We start from the raw sequence: 21,685 nt of genomic DNA on the forward strand, positions 1-21,685 counted from the left end.
TACTTTTTACTACACGCAAAGGGACGTACCCTCTCTATGTTATCAATTTCATTAGTCTGTCTGTGCGACTAGCCTTAATGGATTTTAGGAGCTAAGTCCTACTACGGGGCACGGATTGAAGACGGCTAGGCGAGGCTAGAGCACTGGCTTACAAAAAGAGGCCACAGCCAAGAGAAAAGTTTATTTTGATGTATAAATAGTACGCAATTTTATACCATATATCTTAACCGACTTCAAAAAGGAGGTTCTCAGTTTGACCTGGACGTAGGTACGTAGGTAAGTATGTATAGGTACTTGTGCGCGATAATCTCACGTTTGGCTGATCCGACTTGATGCGGTCAGCATAGTATCTGTCAGACTCAGGAGGAAGTTTCAGGCATTTTATTTGAGTTGTTAATATTTTACAAAACGACTCTCAAGTATTATTTTAAGTAACGAAAGAAGCGAATTTCATTAAATGGCTTCAGGTTTATATTTAAAGAAGCGCCATCTATTAACATCTTTAGACACTAAATACGAACACATGTTTCGCTTAAATATCAATAGATGTCACTAGCTAGGATGAAGTTAATATTTATTTTAAACTTTAAAGTCCTCGCGTATGATAAAATATATAACTTTATTGAAAATAATGTGAATCAAAATTACTTTGTAAAAAAAGAATAAAAAAACCGATAAAACCGAAAACAATTTCCTATCTCGACGACGCGTCGCGTGCCTACATAAAAAAAAGTTATACACAAACAACATGGTGGATCAGCTGTTTTCGTTTTTCTCAAATCTGAATTTGTTTTCATAAAACGACGCCTTGATATGGTATCATAGCCATGTGTGAATTAAAATGGGCTCAATCGCATCGGTGCTGCAATGGCATTGTCAGACGTGCGGCCAGATCAACCCAACAGAGAGTGTGAAGTGTTTAAAATGTGGTACAAAGCGAGTATCGAGTCATGACAGTGAAGTATTTAAAGAAAATTGTCGAGATTCATCACCGGAATATACCTCGCGAACTGGAAAAAGCGAAGGAACTACACCTGGCTCCGAAGCGATCGTCATACCAACTGAAAATAGCTTTAACAGGTGTGTTTTATTTTTCTTGTAAGTCGCCGTCTTTCAGTTTCTGTCAGGAAATTATCGATTTTTCGTGACCCGTATTTTAGGTTATATTTCTATTGTATTACATTGTTGTGCGCAGTTGAAGCTAGTTCATTAACTAAATTAGATGTTAACGTGCAGTTTTGGGCATTTGTGTGTCAGCAATTGTGTTAAATATGTGATTGTATGTGCTGTTGTATCGCGATGTGTGTAGGTATGTATTGTTGGGCATTTTCGATTGATTAGCTGTTCATTTCGTTGCGATCGGCCCTTGATTAGTATTCTCATGTAATTCGAAGTAGAATTTATGTGAACAGTGCCTGTAGGTGTTGTAATTTATGTTGGTAAGTTAGTGTGGGAGGAACAAGTCATTTTCAATTTTAATTTTTTAAAACGTCAATTTTTAGTGGTGAAAAATGCCTATTTTAAACCATTGTTCCCCTATAAGAGTATACTTTACAGTATAATAAACAGGTAAGGCCCAAAAAGATAGATTTTGCATTGTTTTTGTGTCTTTTCTAGTCTCATACAAACCTTTTGTTTGGTAACTCTTCATTCAAAATCAATGTTATTTTTTTTCTATCACAATAATTCTAGGCTTTGTACATTGTGGTTCACAAGCATACTAAACAATTAACATCAGTTTATTTCAAAAAAGGTCCTAATATGTAGGACATAATATCTGGTAAATTGTAATGAAGTACATTATGACATAAATCTTAATGTTCTATTTAGTCATAGACAGTTTTGTTGAAATGATTTACTGATAATAGCTCTAAAAATGGTTTCTAAAAAAGCTCCATAAATGTTTTGGTGAAAGATTTTCACACAGTTGCGGCAATATTATTCTTCTAAATAATTTAAATATACTTATCCCCTGGACACCCACTCAGAAACATTTGACCTTATATAAATTCCATCGATATATGAACACGAAAATCATTAATCCCAACAGAATTCGTATTTATTTGATCTTGCCCGAGAGTGACATAAGATATATTTTATTTGTTTACGGGAAGAACTTTTCAAAGGACACGGTTAAACCGTGAGAAACTGCTTGCTATTATTAAATGTAATAATACCTATGAAATTTTAGTAGCAAAACATTAACATTGAATTAATAAATGAAAGGAAATGGCTCATTATTTGATATGTGATATTATGTAGACTAATTTACTCAGTACTATTGTTCCTGAAAGGAAATTGTTATTGAAGTAATTATTCTATGTGCGTGTTTGTTGCTAGACTATTATTGTCATCATTGTCAGTATTTATACTGTCCTACTGCTAGGAACAAGCTTCTTCTCATACAGAGAAGGAAGGAAGGATGCTGTTATACTTCAAATAAAATTAAAGTTTGGCAACATTTTCAAACATTATTTTTGCGTTATCATTATCAAGCATTTTTAGAAAGGTGTTTGGTAGTATTTAGCCTTACTACACATGTTCTTCTGGTATTTATTTATCATCAATAACAAGTAATGTGTGAGTTACATCCCTTAAAATCAGTTATTCTAAACCAATTTACAAGTGAACCCATTCCCCAGATGCAAGCATAGTTTGTGGGGATAATGAGTTCATTTCATATAAGTACTGAATAGTTGCTACAGTCAAATACATATAAAATGAATATAGATTTCCTGTCTGAAGAATCTGACATAAGTATGTACGTATATGATGAATTATGCAGATTGCCATAAAATTGCGGCAACCGTACCTGTATCACCCGCTGAAAACAACCAACCACATAGGAAACTTTCAAAAAGTTTATAGTTGCCTTTACTAAAGTAGCTTAGGGACACGTGTTAGTATCTATGACAGAGTGCAAGGTAAGCAAAAACCTGTTAGACCGTGAGGCATGCAAGGCACGGACAGTTACTGCGCACTTGTCCTAGTGTACAAATGGCCTAAAGTGTTTTCTCGAATCTCTGACGGTTTTTTACGTGGAGTATCATAATAACTTTGTTCCAGCGGATGGTCGTGCGTGGGTTCGGCCCCGGAGGCGTCGCGCGCGTGGCGCTGCGCTTGCGGGCTGCGCAACGTGTCCGCGGCCTGGCGCTGCGCCGCCTGCGACGCGATCGCCCCACATGCGCCTGTCTACAGGTAACAATAGTCTTACCTCCCTTTACTGTGGCCCATACGGGGCTTGCAACTGTATTTCCTTTGGCCTGACGTGAGTTTCCGCAATATGATGATGTCCTCCTACCCGATTATCGGCTACGGCGCGGGGGCTGCGCTCATGTAAGGAGATTAGCCATCTGCGCAGGACATATTATAGTGCACAAGCATTTGCGCACTCAATGTTCCTTTACTGTCACAGCATGATGGAACGGCGATTGGTGTGTAAAGGTCTCGATGATCAGCAATAATCTAACAAAACATACGGCGAATATTACGACAGTAACATGGTTTTGCAATAGTAAGTGACTTGAGTGACTGATTGGTGTTATTGTTGTATTTCAGGCTGTCTGATGATGAGGATCAAGCTTCAGGGATGACGGACAAGGAAAAGTCTGCTAAAGGTATATTTTAGGAAAATATATATAAGAATCCAAAATTGAAAGTTCAGTAAAGTTAAATACGGTACTCCATCTTTTCAGACAACACTATGATAAGGTCCAACACCCTAGCAGTCCCATCATCTTATAAGCCCACAACAAGCTACTCAGATGGCAGACGACTGAACCTAGATTTGCAGTCTCTCCGACTATCCCCCACGCAGTTGACGGACCAAGCGCATGGCGTGACTCGCTCCTTATCTCACGGCTCCGTCATCAATTCCCAGCAGAAGTGGTGGAAAGTCGACGAGAGTGGACGAGGGACCATTAACAGACCCACGAGTTTAATGGTCTCCGAAAGATACGGCCAGTGCAATCCCCGAGAGTCGTTCCTCAGAAGCCTACATACGGTCACCAGAAGACCCAAAAAGTGTAACGAAAGCAAGTCCAATTGGGAGCTCAATTATGTCAAAGAGTACCAAAGGGAACAAAGTAGGGGTCTGCATTTGAAGAAGTGGTCATGTAGTAAGTGTACACTGGAGAATTCGGGGATCAGGACGCATTGTGAAGCGTGTCTGTCGCCTAGAGTGTCGCCTTTAGCGAGGATTCCTAACGCGAGAGGTCTTAGTGTGACCACTTTGGGCAGGCATGAGACTGCGGCGGGCAAAGATGGTGCTACGTCACTGCCTACGTCTGGAGGCGTCATGATCACCGTCCCAGACTGGCCAACAGGGAGTACAACGCTAGGAGCGTCATTCAGAAGGTCAATTAGCGCACAAAACTCGCCAGAAATCCGCCCTACGTACCGACGGTCTTTTTCAGAACAAACAAACGCGGAAAGACCAGTCGGAAAAGTTATTTCTAGCCGGAGAAGTCTGAACGACTATCAGAAGTCTTTAGCTAGTTACTGCGGCAGTCTACCGAAGACTGACGTACGGAAAGACCCGAAGATAGACGAGAACAGTGCCGAATTGATAGATAAAGAGTGCAGTTGGGATACGAACGCGGAAGGGGTGATTTACGCTCTTCCGAACAAAGGGAAGTATAAGGACTTGAATCTTCAGCTGCAAGTGAACAATAACGGGACGAGGTACTCCTATGTGTCGGTTCAGGACACGAAGACGGTGATGAGTAACTCGCAGAACGAGGCTTTGTACCAAAACGACATAAGTGACGGTGACTATGCTCGCATAGACGAGTTGTTAGGTGCTGAGAACTGCATTTCGCCGGTGAATGAAGTGGCTTCCAATATAAGGACGTCGCATATAGGGCCGGCGAGGGATCCTAAGGTGTTTAACATGCTCCCTTCTGTGGGCAAAGTGTCCCATAACCCGAGGGAGCCGAACAAAGTGCCTTCAACACAGCAAGCCACGTGAGTACAAACTATTGCTTTCTTTGATTACCACATGTTATAAAAAGAGTTTTTGAAATAGGTCAGTATCATTTGGTTTTGAATAGAATTCTTCTTTTGTTCTGTTATGAATGTGAAATGTAATCCTTTGTATAGTAATAATCCTTGATTCAGTTTTGGAGTCAAGCGTGTCCTCATTAAATACTAAAGACCAGTATTTCGTATTTACATTTCCATTTGATACGAAAATAATTACATACTTTTTCATTTGATGTTTCGTTATATAATATTTAAAGCTTCGATTACCTTATTTTCAAACTTCATAGATTTACATGTTTTAAGTTATTTCCTGCTCTTTTCTTGCGAATATCGTTGGCTCCTCATACATGGTGGTCTTTTCACTCAAAGAATTTTCGCCTCTATTCAATAAAACTTAAGGGTCATATTTGCTCATCCATTCTTTATGACATGATCCATTGCATGGTTTTCACAGTCGTGAAAGCCGCATGTGGCAATGCATACAAACGTGCTGGTCTGTCCACTCAAAGAATTCTCGACTTTATTTAATCAGACTTAACCTCTTGTATGCCGGTGGCACCTAATGCCGCTAATTAAAGAACAATAAAAAATCAATTGTGTCTCGCGTGGATCCGCACACCGTCCGCAAGATACAAGAGGTTAAATGTACTAATGATCGACTTTTATAACTAACTCGTCATCCATTGCCTGTCCCCCACAGTCGTGAGAGCCGCATGTGGCAATGCAGCGAGTGCTGGTTCGCGTACAACGCGTGGTGGGCTCGGTGCTGCGATGTCTGCCGCAGTGGCCGTCCGCCTCACGCCGCCGTCACGCTAGCCACTAGAGATGTTGTTGATGCTCCACATAATAGGTAACTATATATTTTACCTTGAGTTCAATGGGTTAAAGAGATAAGCCTATTATTTAATAGATCGCCAATAGGTACCCGTGCTAGAAGAGATAAGTATTGGCCGTTCCAAATATTCTAACTATCTGTTGGTTTGCTTACTGGGGATGGGAATTTGACAGTACTTGAAGGCGGCTAATGTTAATGTTAAAATTATATTTCTAGTCAGCAAATGAAATGGTAAATAAAATATTGGGAACGATAGTTAGTGACAGGAAGCTTAAAATATCTGTCACAATGAAATAAGTTGTCGGAGCACATTGTCCATCTTTGGTCGAGCTTATAAGCCTTTTCTTAGAGAGAAAGCGTTGCAAGAATACTGAAGCATTTTTGTGGAATAATCCTACAACAAAAAATCCAATACTTACAGACTGAAGACCTTTAGCGAGGATACATTATATGATCGGATTTCCCTATGAAACTTACGATCAGTTTTTTTCCAAATTTCAGTGCGCGACCAACAAATACCACATCTGAAGCATGCAGCAGTAAGGTGGAGATAAACAGAGAGCCCAAGAAGCTGACCGTGCCGATCGCCTCGCTAGATCATGATCTGAACAGTGACGAGCTGCTGTTTGCTGTTGGTAAGTGTTACTGTACATGTTCAACAGTAGTGTTCAGCAGTAAGGTGGAGATAAACAGAGAGCTGACTCCAAGCTTTTTGTCCTCCCGGAACATTGCGCGAAACGATGCGCAGAATACATTCTGCGCATGGTTACAAGGTATTACAAGGTTACATCGGTATCAGGTACCGCTGTCGAGTTTTGCTAGTACTTAAGTGACGATAAAGCATCCAGCAGTAAAGAAATGAATAGAGAACCTGAGAGTGTTGTCACACCAGCGAATTTTCTGTTGATTACTCGGATCGCATTTGCGTTGTCACAAATAATTATTTCAAAGTACCTACCGATTTAAACAAGACACCTGAAATACATTTTTGGCGCGGGATATCCGGGGTCTGAGCGCAAGCAGTCGCAAAAAGTCTGAAACCTTTCTAAATATGCTTGTAATTTTTTTGACGTGACAACGTCTTATAAATCGATGGAGCCGGCTGCACGCACGAAAAAACATGACTCATGCGGCGTTACCTCGCTCTGAGGCGTTACCTCGCTCTGAGGCGTTCGATCGCACAATCGGCCTACGCGTTCGGCAGCGTTCGACATCTGTCTCTCTCCCACTTGAGTGAGCGATGCGTCCGCGTAAAGAGCTGCTATTCAATAATATATTTACATATTTTCGTCAAGTATGAAGTGCAGTGAAAAGTGAATGTGGTGTAAATTGTTTATAGCAACGATAATTGCGACGATAAAGGTAATGATTCTTTCGATATTAAATATATGTTCAGTGATATATTGTCGAATATTCGTGCTTTCATAATTAAAATAAATAGCATCAGTCCGCTAGTGCAGCGATTGTAGGTTATGCTATAACAAAACTATAATAATAAGGTAATAGAACTATTTCACGATGAGTAAAAAATCAATTGCTTTACTATTCGATCGAAATAATTATGGAGCATAGCCAGTGTTGGGCAAAATGAAATCTAACTACTGATTACTAACTACAACTACATATTGTAGTTAGTAATCAAATTACTTACCTGCAAATTACATTAAATAATCGTAAAAAGTAGTTAAAAAATTTGATTACTAACTACAAATTGTAGTTGCAATCACGATTACGAGATTACTTTTTATAACTACCTACACATTTTAAATAATCAATCGCGCGTTCATGTACTGACTTGTCGTTTGCTAGTTAAGTACAGTTACCGGCACGGAAGTCGAGCCCTGACTTTCACCTGCGCAGAAGTGATTTATTGGGTCCCTTTGGTGGTATGAAGGGAGCGCGGGGGCGGCGGTAAAGCGGTGATTGGCCCGCAGCGCATCGCGTCATAGCCGTCACTCGGGATTGGTTCTTAGCTGCGGTTGACGTACGTCAGGACGACGAAACACTTCGGGCCAATTTAATTGACACCAATTTTTATAAAATATATTTTTCTTTTTTATAAAAACGAGGTAAAAAATGTTAATAAGAAAAGTACCAAGGTACGAAGTAGTTTTTTCTTGTCAAACCAGAAAATTTAACCTATATTTTAAATTAGAAACACTTTTGATTATCTAATTCCATCCCAATTTCCATTTCTCAATTAAATCAATCAATATATTTTTTTTCTTTAAATCACTGAGCCAGTATGAAATTACTTAGGGAACTTAGGAAAAAATAAATAAATATATTTAAAAAAAAAATTGACATAATTGTATTTATGCGTACAAATAAATGTAACTTGATCAGTTCAATTATGATTTCCATTAACCTCCTTCTCTACATCCATACAAAATATCTATCAAACAAATAAAATGAAAATTTTCTTTTGAAAAATGCAACCATTCCATTAGTATTTTCTTATGACGTTGTCACGTTCAACTATCGTCAGTAAACCGACTTTACAGACAACCAATTTTTTATATTCTATTTATTTTAAATATTTCTCCCTTCAGATACAACCCCGGCCCCCACTGTCCCAGTGGTGACGTGGTCGTGTTCGCGGTGTACGCTCGTCAATGAGTCCACCGCCGCGTCCTGCGCCGCTTGCGCAGGCTCCAGACCGCAGCCGCATAACTTCTGGTAATAATTTTACGCGATACATGTTTCACTATATAGAAAGTCCACCATTTTGTTACAAAAAATGTTTTGAAAAACACATAAACCATCTACTAAATAGTCCGAATAAAGCAACAAATTGATCTTCAGAAGTATAATTGATATACGAAAGTAACATTAACCGTCAAAAGTAAAACTGACCTTCAAAAGTAAAATTGGCCTTCACAAGTAAAATTGACCTCCAAGAAGTTTTCAACCTACTTGGAGAAAATGATTTCTTATCACTTTCTTTTATATTACATTTTCACTTTACATTCCAGGTCATGCAGTTCGTGTACTCTACAAAACCCGTTATCCGCGAGTTTATGTCTGGCGTGCAAGACGCCGCCCGTACCCAAGCACGGTCTTACTGTACCCGTTACTGAAGCTAATCATGGCGCTGGTAAGTAAAATATGATGTCTTCCTAACCGATTATCGGCCACGGCGGCTGTTCTCATGTAAGGACATTAGCCAACTGCGCAGGTTATATTATAGTGCACGAGCATTTGCGCAGATACGGGTGCACTCACTATTCCTTCACTTTCATAGCTCGTGGCTAGGTCAGTAAGATCATAAAGTTAACCAATGCTTGGGTCGGTCCGTGGATGGGTGACCATCATGTCAAGAAGAGTTTTTCTGAGTTTCGGAATTATCGGTACAGGTAGTCAGAAGCTATTTATTACTAAAGGGGTTACCCGGGTAACTGGGTTGAAGAGGTCAGATAGACAGATGCTCCGTGTAAAACACTGGTAATCACTTGCATCCAGTTTTCAATATGTAGTTGTGAAAAGGCTCATCATCATTCTTATCGCCCTTATCCCAAATTCATTTGGGGTCGGCGCAGCATGTTTCCTCCAAGATGGGATTTTTATTCTCCGGATATAGTTATAAAAGGCTAGGCAGATGATGTAACATTGTATGTTTTGTTTAGCGGGTCGCAGTCCGTCCCCGCGCGGCGGCGGGCCCGGCGGCGGGCCGGGCGGCGGGCCGGGCGGCGGGCCGGGCGGCGGGCCGGGCGGCGGGCCGGGCGGCGGGTCGGGCGGCGGGCCGGGCGGCGGGCCGGGCGGCGGGTCGGGCGGCGGGCCGGGCGGGGCGGCGCGGCGCCGCGCGGAGCGGCGGCCCGACCCGCCCGAGCCCAAGTACGTCAACCTCAGGTAAATTGTGCTTATATTTACTTCTATTCATTATTATTACCATTACTGTCATTCACTTGCCCCAGCCACACGTAAACTTTTTTATTTTGAAAAGAGTGTTTGAAGTGTCTTGTTGGTTCTTCTCCTTGGACCCAAAAACCACTCCTTGTGCATAATTTAAAAAAAAAAACTAAAAAACGCTTTTTATAGAAAACCGAACTAAAAAATAAAATAAATTTTAATGAATTTAAATTAAGAAAATAGTGTTAAACATTTCAATGAATATAAATTAATAATAGTGTGAATACAAAAAAAATATATTTAAAAAAAAAGCGTGGGGTGCATGGTGTCAATAGTTATAAATATTTTATTGACAGATATGAGTAGAGTGATTTTCATTTCGATAATACCTTAAAAAGCACCCCACGCTTTTTTTAAATATTTTTTTTTATTCACACTTTTATTAATTTATATTAATTGAAAATTTTAACACTATTTTCTTAATTTAAATTCATTAAAATTTATTTTCTATTTTTTAGTTCGGTTTTCTATAAAAAGCGTGTTTTTTAGTTTTTTTAAACTATTATTTATTTTCTACTTTTTAGTTTGTTTTAAAACTATTATTTGTTTTGTAGAATTAAAATTCTCTTTAGTATAAAATTTGTCAATATTAGAGAAAACGGCTAAAGATAATTATTGGAAATAGAAATTAACATCGAGTCCTGCCTTATCGACTGTAGAGAAAAATTATAGAAAATTTTAATTAATTTTCTTACCATATCGACTATAGATAAAAATTATATAAATTAACAAAAATCATATTTTGCAAATTGAAAAGCCTAGAAGTCGGTGTCTAATGGATGTTACTAAGTTAATTTTGCCACCGACTTCTAGGCCAATCCACCTAAAATTAGTATTTTTTTTCGGTCGGTTTTTTTGGTCGGTCGTTAAGTCGGTTTAATTTTTTTGTAAAAAAGTTTTTTATTTAAAGCTTTTCAGTGATACGAATAGTTGTCACTATCCATACAAGTGGGAAGTTCTCATCAATACAAAGAATATAAGTCCAAACGATGTATTTTACATATTCAGTTGTCGAGTTCCCTCGACTTTCTCTGGTCTCCATCATCAGGTCAGCTCCCAACCTTCACTGTTGCATAGGTCTTGTCAATACAAATAATTTAAGCCCAAACACGAGGTAGTTTCCATATTCAGTTGTCGAGTTCCCTCGACTTTCTCTGGTCTCCATCATCAGGTCAGCTCCAAACCTTCACTGTTGCAAAGGTCTTGTCAATACAAATAATTTAAGCCCAAACACGAGGTATAGTATGGCCATAACCGCTGTGCACTCCCTGAGGTATGCAAGGCGAGGTGGGAGCCGAGGAAAAAAGAGCATAAGTTCACATGAGATCAATACACGTCAGACAAATCTGACGATATCAGTTTACATTTCTAAGGCAAGACTTTTGGCGGAGCGGTGGTCGGAATCTACATTATGCTCGATATTGTACTAAAATACCTAGGCAGTTGATGAATGAGAACTAAAGCTAAAATTCAAATCAGGATTTGTTTTCTCGAAAATTTACTATAATTACAAACAAATAGATATATGTAGAAAGTATAAAAAGTAAAGTTATTCCGACATAGATTCTGTTTCAACTTCATCTTCGATTTCGTCATCATCTTCATCGTCCGTATCGCCATTGGAACTTGAATCAGAATCTTGCAAATTTATTATGAATGAATCGATAATATTATCGAACCTAAAATCACGATTCCAGTAATCATTTTAATTTTTCTGGACATGATCATCGCATTTCTGCCATTTTTCTGCCGTGAATTCCGAAAACAATTTATCCAATACAATCATCTTTTCGTCTAGAGAAGAATTAATATAGTTTTGGGCTATGTTATTTTTGACATCAGCCCAGACCAACTCAATTGGATTTAAATCTGGATGGTATGGTGGTAAACGCAGAACAGTGTGTCCACGGGCTTTCAGGAGTTCGTCGATTCTATACACGGGTTCTTTTTGTGTACTTGTGATAAGAAGTAGCAGTTGAGCCTTTGTCATGGTTCCTGAAAATTCTACATTATGGCATAGCAACCAGTCTTGCATTTCTTTTTTGAGGCTTGATATAGTTGGCTTCTTCTCAACCTGAACGCTATGGTAAGACGCGTTGTCCATTACAACAACAGAATTTGGCAGCAACTTATCTTTTAACTTTTCATCTACCCACTTATAAAAAGTAGGCCCGTTCATATCTCCATGATAGTCGCCAGTTTTAGCATCTGATTTGAATATAGTCAATGCATCATCCACCAAGCCATTTCGACTCCCAGCGTGGAGAATTACCAATCGCCGTCCTTTCCCAATATCAGCATGAATTCCGGATTCTGAAGATGATTGCCAACATTTACTGGCATGGTGACTGGCATTGATGTATGTTTCATCAAGAAAATATATGTTGCGGTTTTGCGTCCTGTAATTTCTGATTTGTGTAAGGTATTTTTTCCGCCACACTGTAATGTTAGGCTGCTCAATAAGGAGCAGTCTCTTTGATTTGCATTTTTTGTAACGATAGCCCATTTTGTGTAAAAGCATTCTTAAATATTCTCGTCCACAATTCAAGATGCCATCCTGCCTCAAACTTGATAGCAACTTACGGACACTTGGTATTTTTTTTTCGACCTCGTAAAACTGATGAATTTTTCTTCTTATAACTCCAAGGTCAAAATCATCCACAACGTGTTTTTTCTTTATAATTTTTGGTTTTTTCGGCGATTGAAACTTTAAACGGCTTGAATTTTCTATAGATAAATGACCCGCAGAAATTACATTATGTACGGTTCTTTTAGAGTACCCCGTAGCCTCTGCAACAATGTTGGCAATATTTGCATTACTTTTGAATTCAAAGCTTTCTCTGTCTGCTTTTCTTTTCTTAAAATATTCAGCCACTTTAAAAATTATGGTTTTTACATCACGAGATAACGCACGACCCATCTTTGAATTTTTAACTCATGTGCATCTGACATTGACGGTCCGATACCATTGACACTACCTGCCACCACGATCGTTGACGGCGGGCTGACAGAGCTAGTGATGATGGGTAGCTATTCCAATAAATAGCCAAACAGCGGCTACTAAAAAAATAAGGGAAATTATAAGTCTAGCCACAAAAATTTTTATTGGACACATGACTAAACTTCTAATTTTATAACTAAGCAACGGGGAAATGGACATAGCCTCTAATAAACTAATTCGTCTTTTTTACAACGCCAACTAAATATTCTATAGAAAGCTTCAGGTAAGGGTCATCAACTATTGTGACTTGTCCATCTTATTTACACATTGTCATCTAATTTACTAACTCGGCCTCGTTTTTAGCATATTGCCGTTTATAACCTTCAATTAAAAAACATTGTATTAAAAATTGAAGTTAGTGACGAAAACGAATCGCTGCAAAACCGACTCCACATAGTCTTGTCTGCCCTACCCCTAGAGTGCAATTCAAAACCGCCTAGGCGCGGAGGGGCGAGGGTGCCGGCTAGCAAGCCGAAGCTGCGGTGATGAGCGTGAAAACCATCTGCGACGATAAGCTCGCATGGGACCGCAGGAGCCCCGCAGCACCGGAGCCGTGACAGAAGCCATGCTTGCTGCATGTTGCATGCTTATATTTTAAACGTACTGAGTTAAAAAATTAGAAGCTAAATAAATATATTTTATGATGACATTTAGGTTATAATATTTTAGAAGTTTACTGTTAGAATGCATGCAAAAAAAGATGCTAAAAAATAACCATTATACTGAGTTGTATTTAGAGTGGTTTACTTAGAAGATAACGAGTGGCTGAGATTTAGAGGCTCGTTAATTGTGGTAGACTTAGCGAGTGCTTACTTCATATTCGTATCACACGTCTCTTTCTCACAATAGTCACAAAATAGGTTTAGAGAACGGTCCCCTCGTTGGTCTTATTTTTTTTTTATTTTCAAAAGATTATAATATAAAATAAAAATAATGATGAACTAAATTATGGCATTAATATATTATTATTATATCATCCGAACTTGTTGCGGCTGTTAGGATCGAACTCGGATGCCAAGGACAGTTAGTTGAGCGTTATTCAATTCAAGTCCTGCTTAGCTAGCTAATGCGTCGCCAGGTAACGCTAGTCGTAAGCCATTTTTGTTCAATAACCAAGTAGCTGAAATCAATGAAGTAGCTGGCTATTCCACTACAAATAGCCGGCTGGTTAAGTTATTGAATTTTCGGCTAGTTACCCATCTCTAGATAGAGCGCGTCACCCTCCGTCACCCCTCCGTCTCTCCGCGCGCATACCTCAGGGAGTGCACAGCGGTTATGGCCATACTATAGTTTACATATTCAGTTGTCGAGTTCCCTCGACTTTCTCTGGTCTCCATCATCAGGTCAGCTCCAAACCTTCACTGTTGCAAAGGTCTTGTCAATACAAATAATTTAAGCCCAAACACGAGGTAGTTTACATATTCAGTTGTCGAGTTCTCTCGACCCTCTCTGGTCTTCATCATCAGGTCAGCTCCAAATCTTCACAGTTGAATAGTGCTTTTAGGCGTACACCTGAGTGTCAAGTTTTTATCCTACGTATGCCTACAACTTTCGAAGGTTGCCCTCGATTTCTCAGGGTTTCCATCATCAGATCCTGATCTGATGACTATGGGACCAACTGGCAGCTATTCCGAGTGGAACAAAAAAAGAATCACGTAAATCGGTCTATAAACCTCGGAGTAATCGATGTCCATACATAGAAAAAAAAAACCGGCCGAATTGAGAACCTCCTCCTTTTTGGGAAGTCGGTTAAAAATGCAATAATTTTATCAAATTAGTGTATTGTCATCGGTCCTCAATAAATCTACAAAGTTTGAACGAAATCTGGCCGTTTAAAGTGGGTCAAAATCGCGCCCAAAGAAGTCGGTTACAAACAAACCTACAAACATACAGGTGAAGCTAATAAAAAGCGTGTAAAATCTGATGTTATGATCTCTTTACTATTTTTCTCTCTATTTTATAAAACGTTTGCAAAAAAAAAAATACACATATCCTTGCATTCACAAAAGACTTTTTAAGAAAAATATTAATGAAAATGAAAGAAATGAAAACATTTTAAATAAGAAAAAATAAAAATCAGCATCCGAATTGAGGACCTCCAGTTTTTTGAGAAATCGGCAAAAAGCTACTGTCTATCTAGTAGAAGGAGAATAAATGTTCTAGCTGTAATATTTACAGCAATTTATATTGAAAACGAGTATCTGAGATGCGTGCCAAACCTTCACTGACTAAAATAATCTTGGCCTTTGTCGCAGTTGAAAATTGCAGTTACATACATTATATTATATTCAACCTCCTTTTGAAATTACCTTCATGGGTAATCGCTGTATCTGTGGTCGGTCTAATAGGTAAACTTATTCTTAACTTGTCTATTTTATTGCATAGAAATACAGCTATGATTACATACGGAGAAAGATTTTTAATGCTATTTTGCTTAAAATAAAGACCATGTTAAAAACAGGAACTCAGATCACTGGTGACGGTGTATTGTAGCTAATAACAATTAGTACTTTATTTTATCTTTAGCTAGTATTTTATATCTTTATTCTATTCATTTAGGCCCAACAGTCACCAAAGCTAAAGAACCAATTTTTTCTCCCACCGAAGCGATCATTCTGTGGCATATGTGAAGGACCGTTATTGTCTTTAGATATATGAAAATTATATATTATTTATTTTTACCTAAAAAGCTGCATAGGTACCTATCCTGCGTACTTTTTCAATATTTACGTAAATATGTTTCTACTTCCAGACCAGAAACAACAGAATGGCCATGTTCAGAATGCACGTACGTGAACAGTGGTTCTGCGGCGTCGTGTGAGATGTGCCAGTCGCCTAAGACGAGGCTGTTGCCGGCAGCCCCAGATCAACCGTCCTTGGATGATGAGGATTCTCGTGAGTTTTATCAGTTTTTTTAAGTTTATATTATTGGTTTTGAATAAATTGGAAGATGCAGCAAATAACCTTGTTAACTTAACAGTTAGTTTGTAAATTAGTTAAGGACAGCTCTTATTACTTTTATTTGGACCACCTTCAGTTTTGAAAGTCTTTGAAAACTTGTATCGATAAATAAGTAGGTCCGGGTTGCCATTTATATATATTTCGCAGTTGTGACGGGTAGCTAGAAGCCAGAAACATGGACAACTAGTGTTACCAAGGGGATAATGATATGATGATTCAGTTCCAACAGTAAAACAATAATGATAAGAAAATAATCTAAAGCTGCAGCTAAGCTATATTTCTTTTTTATTAGCTGAAGGATCAGACGGAGAAAGACAAGAGAGTACTCCTATGGAAATATTGAGACTGAGCGAAGAGAGTCACGCGTGGACGCAATGGCAAGAAGTTTTAGCACAGTGTGCCTCGGTAAGTGTGAAAGTAAGAAGAGATTTGAAAGTATCCTCCTTTTTGTGAAGTCGGTTAAAACACGCTGTCGTTGGTAGCAAGGTCGGTATTGTCTTTAGAGTTCAGGATCTTAGGGTAAAACGGGACCCTTTTACTAATCGTTTGTCCGACACTAAAGGGTATCACGATAGTTAAACATATGAAATACACATAGAAGTATGTCTGTTGCCGCTATATCAACAGTTATTGAAAATTAGAATAAAGTAAATATATTTCTGGGACCACAAACAATATTTTGTCACTTTTATATGTAAATAACGGAACCCTTCATGCGCTAGTTTGACATGGCTAGTTTTAACTCTACTTCTTTAAAAAAGGAGGACATTCTCAATTCTAATTTTCAATATGCATTGTTTTGGTTTCTTATTAATTTCAATCTCATTTCAACTAAACACTTTTCTATCTCCACTACCCAGACGGGAGAACCATACGTAGACTCAACATTCCCGGCCACATCTCGGTCTTTATACTACGTGGGAGGCTTGGAGGCGGGAGCGGCAGCGCGGTGGCTGCGGCCTCATCAGATACACGTAGATGCCGACCCTCGGATGCCGTGGGTCGTCTTCCGGGATCCACGACCTTCGGATATCTCGCAAGGTTGGTTTTGTTGCGGTTTTTTTCCGTACGACAAAAATATGTCGTGCGATTTTTTTACGTTCGATCAAAATCGTGTCGTGTGGTTTTAAGTGTCATCGTTTGAACCAAAGCCAAAATCAAGTCAAGCGGTACTTATAATTGGTTTTCCTATAGCGTGTAATAATTGGGTACTGCTAGTATGAAAGTGCTGTTAATATTTGTGTATTGTTATTAATACCCAGTAGTTTTGTAAATAGACTGTCAACTGTGAGTTTATTTGGAAAATAAGTGTAAATCCACTCAAACTTAACCAGTATAAAACCTGCCGGATACCTGATCGTTGTAATGTCCGCACTAACATTAATCTAATATTGATTTATGAGCAAACTATCAGCCAACTAAAAGCTTGCAGTGTGATCTAAAACTCTATATAATGTCTGGACAAATAATGTCTGGACACATTTTCACACACAGTCGGTTAGCCCCATGGTAAGTTATTAATTAACTTGTGTTATGGGTGCTAACACAACTGATAAACTACATATAGCTACATATATACATATTGATAAATACATATTGTAACACCCAGACCACGGCCAACAAACATGCTCATCACACACATGTCGACCGAACCGGGAATCGAACCCGGGACCTCAGGTTCGGCAGTCCGGCATGGTGACCATTGCGCCATCGAGGTCGTCAAATAAGTTCTTTGAAGATAAAAAATGCCAACTTACCTTCCATCCCCAGGCGTCCTCGGCAACTGTTGGCTACTATCAGCTCTAGCCGTCCTCGCAGAACGTTCGTCGTTAGTACGCGGCGTAGTGGTACGCGGCGAGCCGAGTGTCGGCGCGTACCAGCTCAGACTCTGCAAGGACGGGAGATGGCTTACTGTTACTGTCGATGACTTACTGCCGGCTAATAAGAAAGGACACCTTGTATATTCTCAGGTAAGTTTTATTTGGGCTGCGGGATTGTTCGAAAGGCCGCGGCCCTGGTACATAAAAGGCCTACGACGGAACACGACGGTTTTTAGTCAGTAAAAGTTTGATACTCCCTTACCGCTGCTAACCCATAGCGGGAGGGGTAATTTGATGATTTTTGCCATTGTTAAAAAAAGGTAAGACTTATTTGCTTGGAATAATATTAAGGCCAAAGGTAAAACACTGGTACACAGCTGCATCCGGTTAGACTGGAAGTCGACCCCAACATAGTTGGGAAAACGCTCGAATTTATCGAGAAACGTCAGTTTTCATAAAACAACTGTTTTTGCGTTCAATTTTCAAAGTATATTAAAAAGTATTCTAATTATATTAAAACATCTATCAAATATGATAAATGAGAATTATATAAGACCATTTCTGTACAAAAAATGTTTCCTGCATTTATTCCTCCTCTATAAAATGTCTTTCTGATATCTCTCATAATTAAAACCCTGTCTGGCTAAATAGACATTCTCAAAACCCGTCCATAGTTCCGCACTAAAGTAATTTATTGTAAAATACAAAATTTCCTTTTTTGGTTTACAGGCAAAAAGAAAACAGCTATGGGTGCCGCTAATAGAGAAAGCTGTTGCTAAGTTACATGGATGTTACGAAGCGTTAGTCTCAGGAAGAGCTATTGAAGGTATTTACTACGTTTTTACTAGCTATTTCCCCCGGTATCACTTGTATACCGAGGGAACTTCTTCCCGTACCCAGACTAAAACCTATGTCCCTTGTCAGCATATAAGATTATATTATGTGTACAATATTTCATTTAATTCTGTTCAGTAATTTGGCTGGGAAGCGCAACAGATTGTTCCTTCATACACCCGACTCAACAAATATATATCTAGCTCATAGAATTGTAATGCTCGGGCGCGGTTGCGGGTGCTAAGATGCGATATCGCCACGATTTCATGTTCATATTGTAAATGAATAAATCTTTTATTAACTTCCTTTGTACATAATTTTACCATAATATAATTTGTACAAAAATACACAGAATAATATAATTTTACAATAATTGTTGCTAATGTTAATATTAACCAGCGTCCGTTCCTACGTCCGCACCCGTTTCCGCTTCCGTACTCTGGGTAAAGTTGCAAAGGCGAACAATCCCACAATTTTTTTAAACTGTCATATGTTTTTCCTCGATTTTCACGACATCATCATGATTAAGTACTCACACATCGTTAAAAATGTCTTACCTATATATTTCCAGGTCTATGCACACTGACGGGTGCTCCATGCGAGTCTGTCTCCCTACAAGCTGGTGGGGCGGGCGGCGCCGGGGGCGGAGCACCCCTGGAGCAGTTGGACCGAGACTTAGTATGGGCACAGCTGTTGTCTTCTAGACAGGCCTGCTTTCTTATGGGGGCTAGCTGTGGCGGGGGTAATATGAAGGTGTGTATGCATTGTGCCATATATCGGGTGTGTCGTACATAATCACATTAAATCCTATCACATATACTTTATGATATTCTATGGCGAATTGTAAAAAAATAACCTAATCTATTCAGTGGTTTAGTCACGTTTGGTGCGGTGGTCGTGGTGTTCAACATTATGTGTAAAGCAGAGATAAAGTTAGGAGTATTGAATGTTTTGACAGTTGACAGTTGACAGTTGTTAGTTTTCAAGGGAGAATTTCCGTTGTTTGTAATGCATAACTCTTATATGGTGTTTTAATTTTCGTACATTTTTATTGTATTTATTTTGTATCTTTTTTAACCTATTTTTCTTTGTTTTAATAGACAGAGACAGAGATTAAGTCGTGGTGGCTTAGTGGGTAAAGGACCAACCTCAAGTATGAGGGCACGGGTTCGATCCCAGGTCAGGCAAATACCAATGCAACTTTTCTAAGTTTGTATGTACTTTCTAAGTATATCTTAGACACCATTGACTGTGTTTCGGATAGCACGTTAAACTGTAGGTCCCGGCTGTCAGTGAACATCCTTGGCAGTCGTTACGGGTAGTCAGAAGCCAGAAAGTCTGACACCAGTCTAACCAAGAGGTATCGGGTTGCCCGGGTTACTGGGTTGAGGAGGTCAGATAGGCAGTCGCTTCTTGTAAAGCACTGGTACTCAGCTAAATCCGTTTAGACTGGAAGCCGACCCCAACACGATTGGGAAAAGGCTCGGAGGATGATAATCGACAGAGATTAACCAGTATATTAACGCATTTCATTTAATGTGATTGTGGACGATACACCCGATGTAAATAAAAGTATATGAAGATTACTTATCCTTGAATAACGTAACGTCAAAAAAATTTAGGCTTACTTATGTTTAACATTGGACATTCCTATAATTGACATTACAATGTTAATTTCCATCCATCCTTAGGTGGACGAAGAAGAATACCAACGCCTCGGCCTCCGCCCCCGCCACGCGTACTCCGTGCTGGACGTGGCGGAGGTGTCGGCGGAGGGCGCGGGCCCGGCGCGGCTGCTGCGGCTGCGCAACCCGTGGGGGCACTACACGTGGCGCGGCGCGTGGGGCGCGGGCTGCGCGCGCTGGACGCCGGCCGCGCGCGCCGCGCTGCGCCAGCTCAAGCAGCCACACCATATTGATAGGGATCAGGGCGTCTTCTGGATCAGTTTTGATGATGTGTTGAAGTGAGTATGGTTTTACCTTTAATTTTAAAATTTGACAACGGTAGGTTTTCTTTAAAAAAAACAATGTCCAAAAATTTGCCAGCAGCTACGAAAATCTCCTATTGAAATTTTGATACTACTTCTTGTTATCAGAATAGGGTTGTTTCCAATTTTCGAAAATCTATTTAAATAGCTTCCAAATAATTTAAAGATCACCCCTCCTACGATTTTGCGTCTTAAATCTCTTTACTTTTTATGTATTCGATTTTTTTCTATTTTTCTTAAAACATTGCCCAGAAAACGCTCGATCACGTGACTGTGACGTCAGAGTATACTATGTGTTCCTTTACACTTTGCACATCTAAAGAGAAGAAACTAATTAGAAAGAAGTCATTAATTTTTAAATTCTAATAATGCATTCTTATAATATAGATACAAAAACAAACATTTTAAACATTTACATTATTTTTAAACATTGGGCACAAAAGAAAATACCTGTAATGTTTTGAGTTGTGTACGGGGTAAAATAAAACTGTGCACAGGAACGTAAAGTTTGTGTTTGTTATTGAGGTTATATTTGTGTCATCTTGGTTATTAGCAAAGAATTGAGCCACAAAAAAACTATCATCTTTCATAAATCCTTTCTCCATAATTCTTTTCTAACTTTCTTTCGCTCAAATACAAATAAAAACTAAAGAAAACATCACATCTATTCTCAGTTTATACCTGTCATAGACTGTCACTGTCAAATACTTGTCATTGTCAATGTAAAGTGACGACATCGGACCCGATTCGCCGTTTTCAAGGGCATGACGTAATAGACGATAAATTTAAATTTCATAAATTATTTAAAAATGATGTGGTCAGTTATTATTAATATAATATAGCTTATCGTGGTTCTAGTTTTGTAAACATTCGGTACATATACAAATTTTTAATTGACTGAATACTAGGAAACAACCCTATTGTTTGAAAATCATTTAATCAAACTTCGCTACAAGACAGCACTTTTTAAACGTCAGGAATTTACATAAGTCAGCCCCCAAAATGCCTAACCTTCACCACTTTCTTTGAAAAGATATGTTTTATTGAAAACGGGAGATTTTCTTTTTGGAAATAAAAAAAATCCAAGAACTAACCTGCAACTAGGAAAATCTATTGAAAATTTGATAGTGCTTCTTGTTGTACATTTCAAACTCCATCTCAATTTATAATAATTATTATTAAAATAATAAGTTTTGAATACACTTCTGTTAATTACTAAAATAACTTTTCACACTAGCAAATTTTCCGCTCAATTCGTGGAGATAATATCGCTTGGTTTTATAACAGCATTTTTAAACCTGCGATTGTCAATTGTTTGCTATCACATAAATACGCTTCAAGAACCCTACGAACCG

General features: G+C 38.8%; 1 protein-coding gene across 1 annotated transcript in view; it reads left to right on the forward strand.

Annotated features, from left to right (window-relative positions):
* The first annotated feature begins 713 nt into the window (after positions 1-713).
* The window catches only part of LOC124636073 (calpain-D), a 28,441-nt gene continuing 7,469 nt past the window's right edge, over positions 714-21,685 (forward strand). The window contains exons 1-16 of the mRNA XM_047172025.1: positions 714-1,080; positions 3,067-3,198; positions 3,559-3,617; positions 3,696-4,965; positions 5,684-5,833; positions 6,320-6,453; positions 8,371-8,497; positions 8,794-8,915; positions 9,445-9,667; positions 15,481-15,623; positions 15,982-16,094; positions 16,550-16,730; positions 17,460-17,659; positions 18,239-18,335; positions 18,915-19,096; positions 20,035-20,306. Of these exons, the coding sequence (XP_047027981.1) occupies positions 842-1,080; positions 3,067-3,198; positions 3,559-3,617; positions 3,696-4,965; positions 5,684-5,833; positions 6,320-6,453; positions 8,371-8,497; positions 8,794-8,915; positions 9,445-9,667; positions 15,481-15,623; positions 15,982-16,094; positions 16,550-16,730; positions 17,460-17,659; positions 18,239-18,335; positions 18,915-19,096; positions 20,035-20,306 (3,644 nt within the window). The 5' untranslated portion in view covers positions 714-841. The remainder of the gene's footprint in view (positions 1,081-3,066; positions 3,199-3,558; positions 3,618-3,695; positions 4,966-5,683; positions 5,834-6,319; positions 6,454-8,370; positions 8,498-8,793; positions 8,916-9,444; positions 9,668-15,480; positions 15,624-15,981; positions 16,095-16,549; positions 16,731-17,459; positions 17,660-18,238; positions 18,336-18,914; positions 19,097-20,034; positions 20,307-21,685) is intronic.

The sequence above is a fragment of the Helicoverpa zea genome, chromosome 13, assembly GCF_022581195.2.
Source record: "Helicoverpa zea isolate HzStark_Cry1AcR chromosome 13, ilHelZeax1.1, whole genome shotgun sequence".
Classification (NCBI taxonomy): Eukaryota; Metazoa; Arthropoda; class Insecta; order Lepidoptera; family Noctuidae; genus Helicoverpa; species Helicoverpa zea.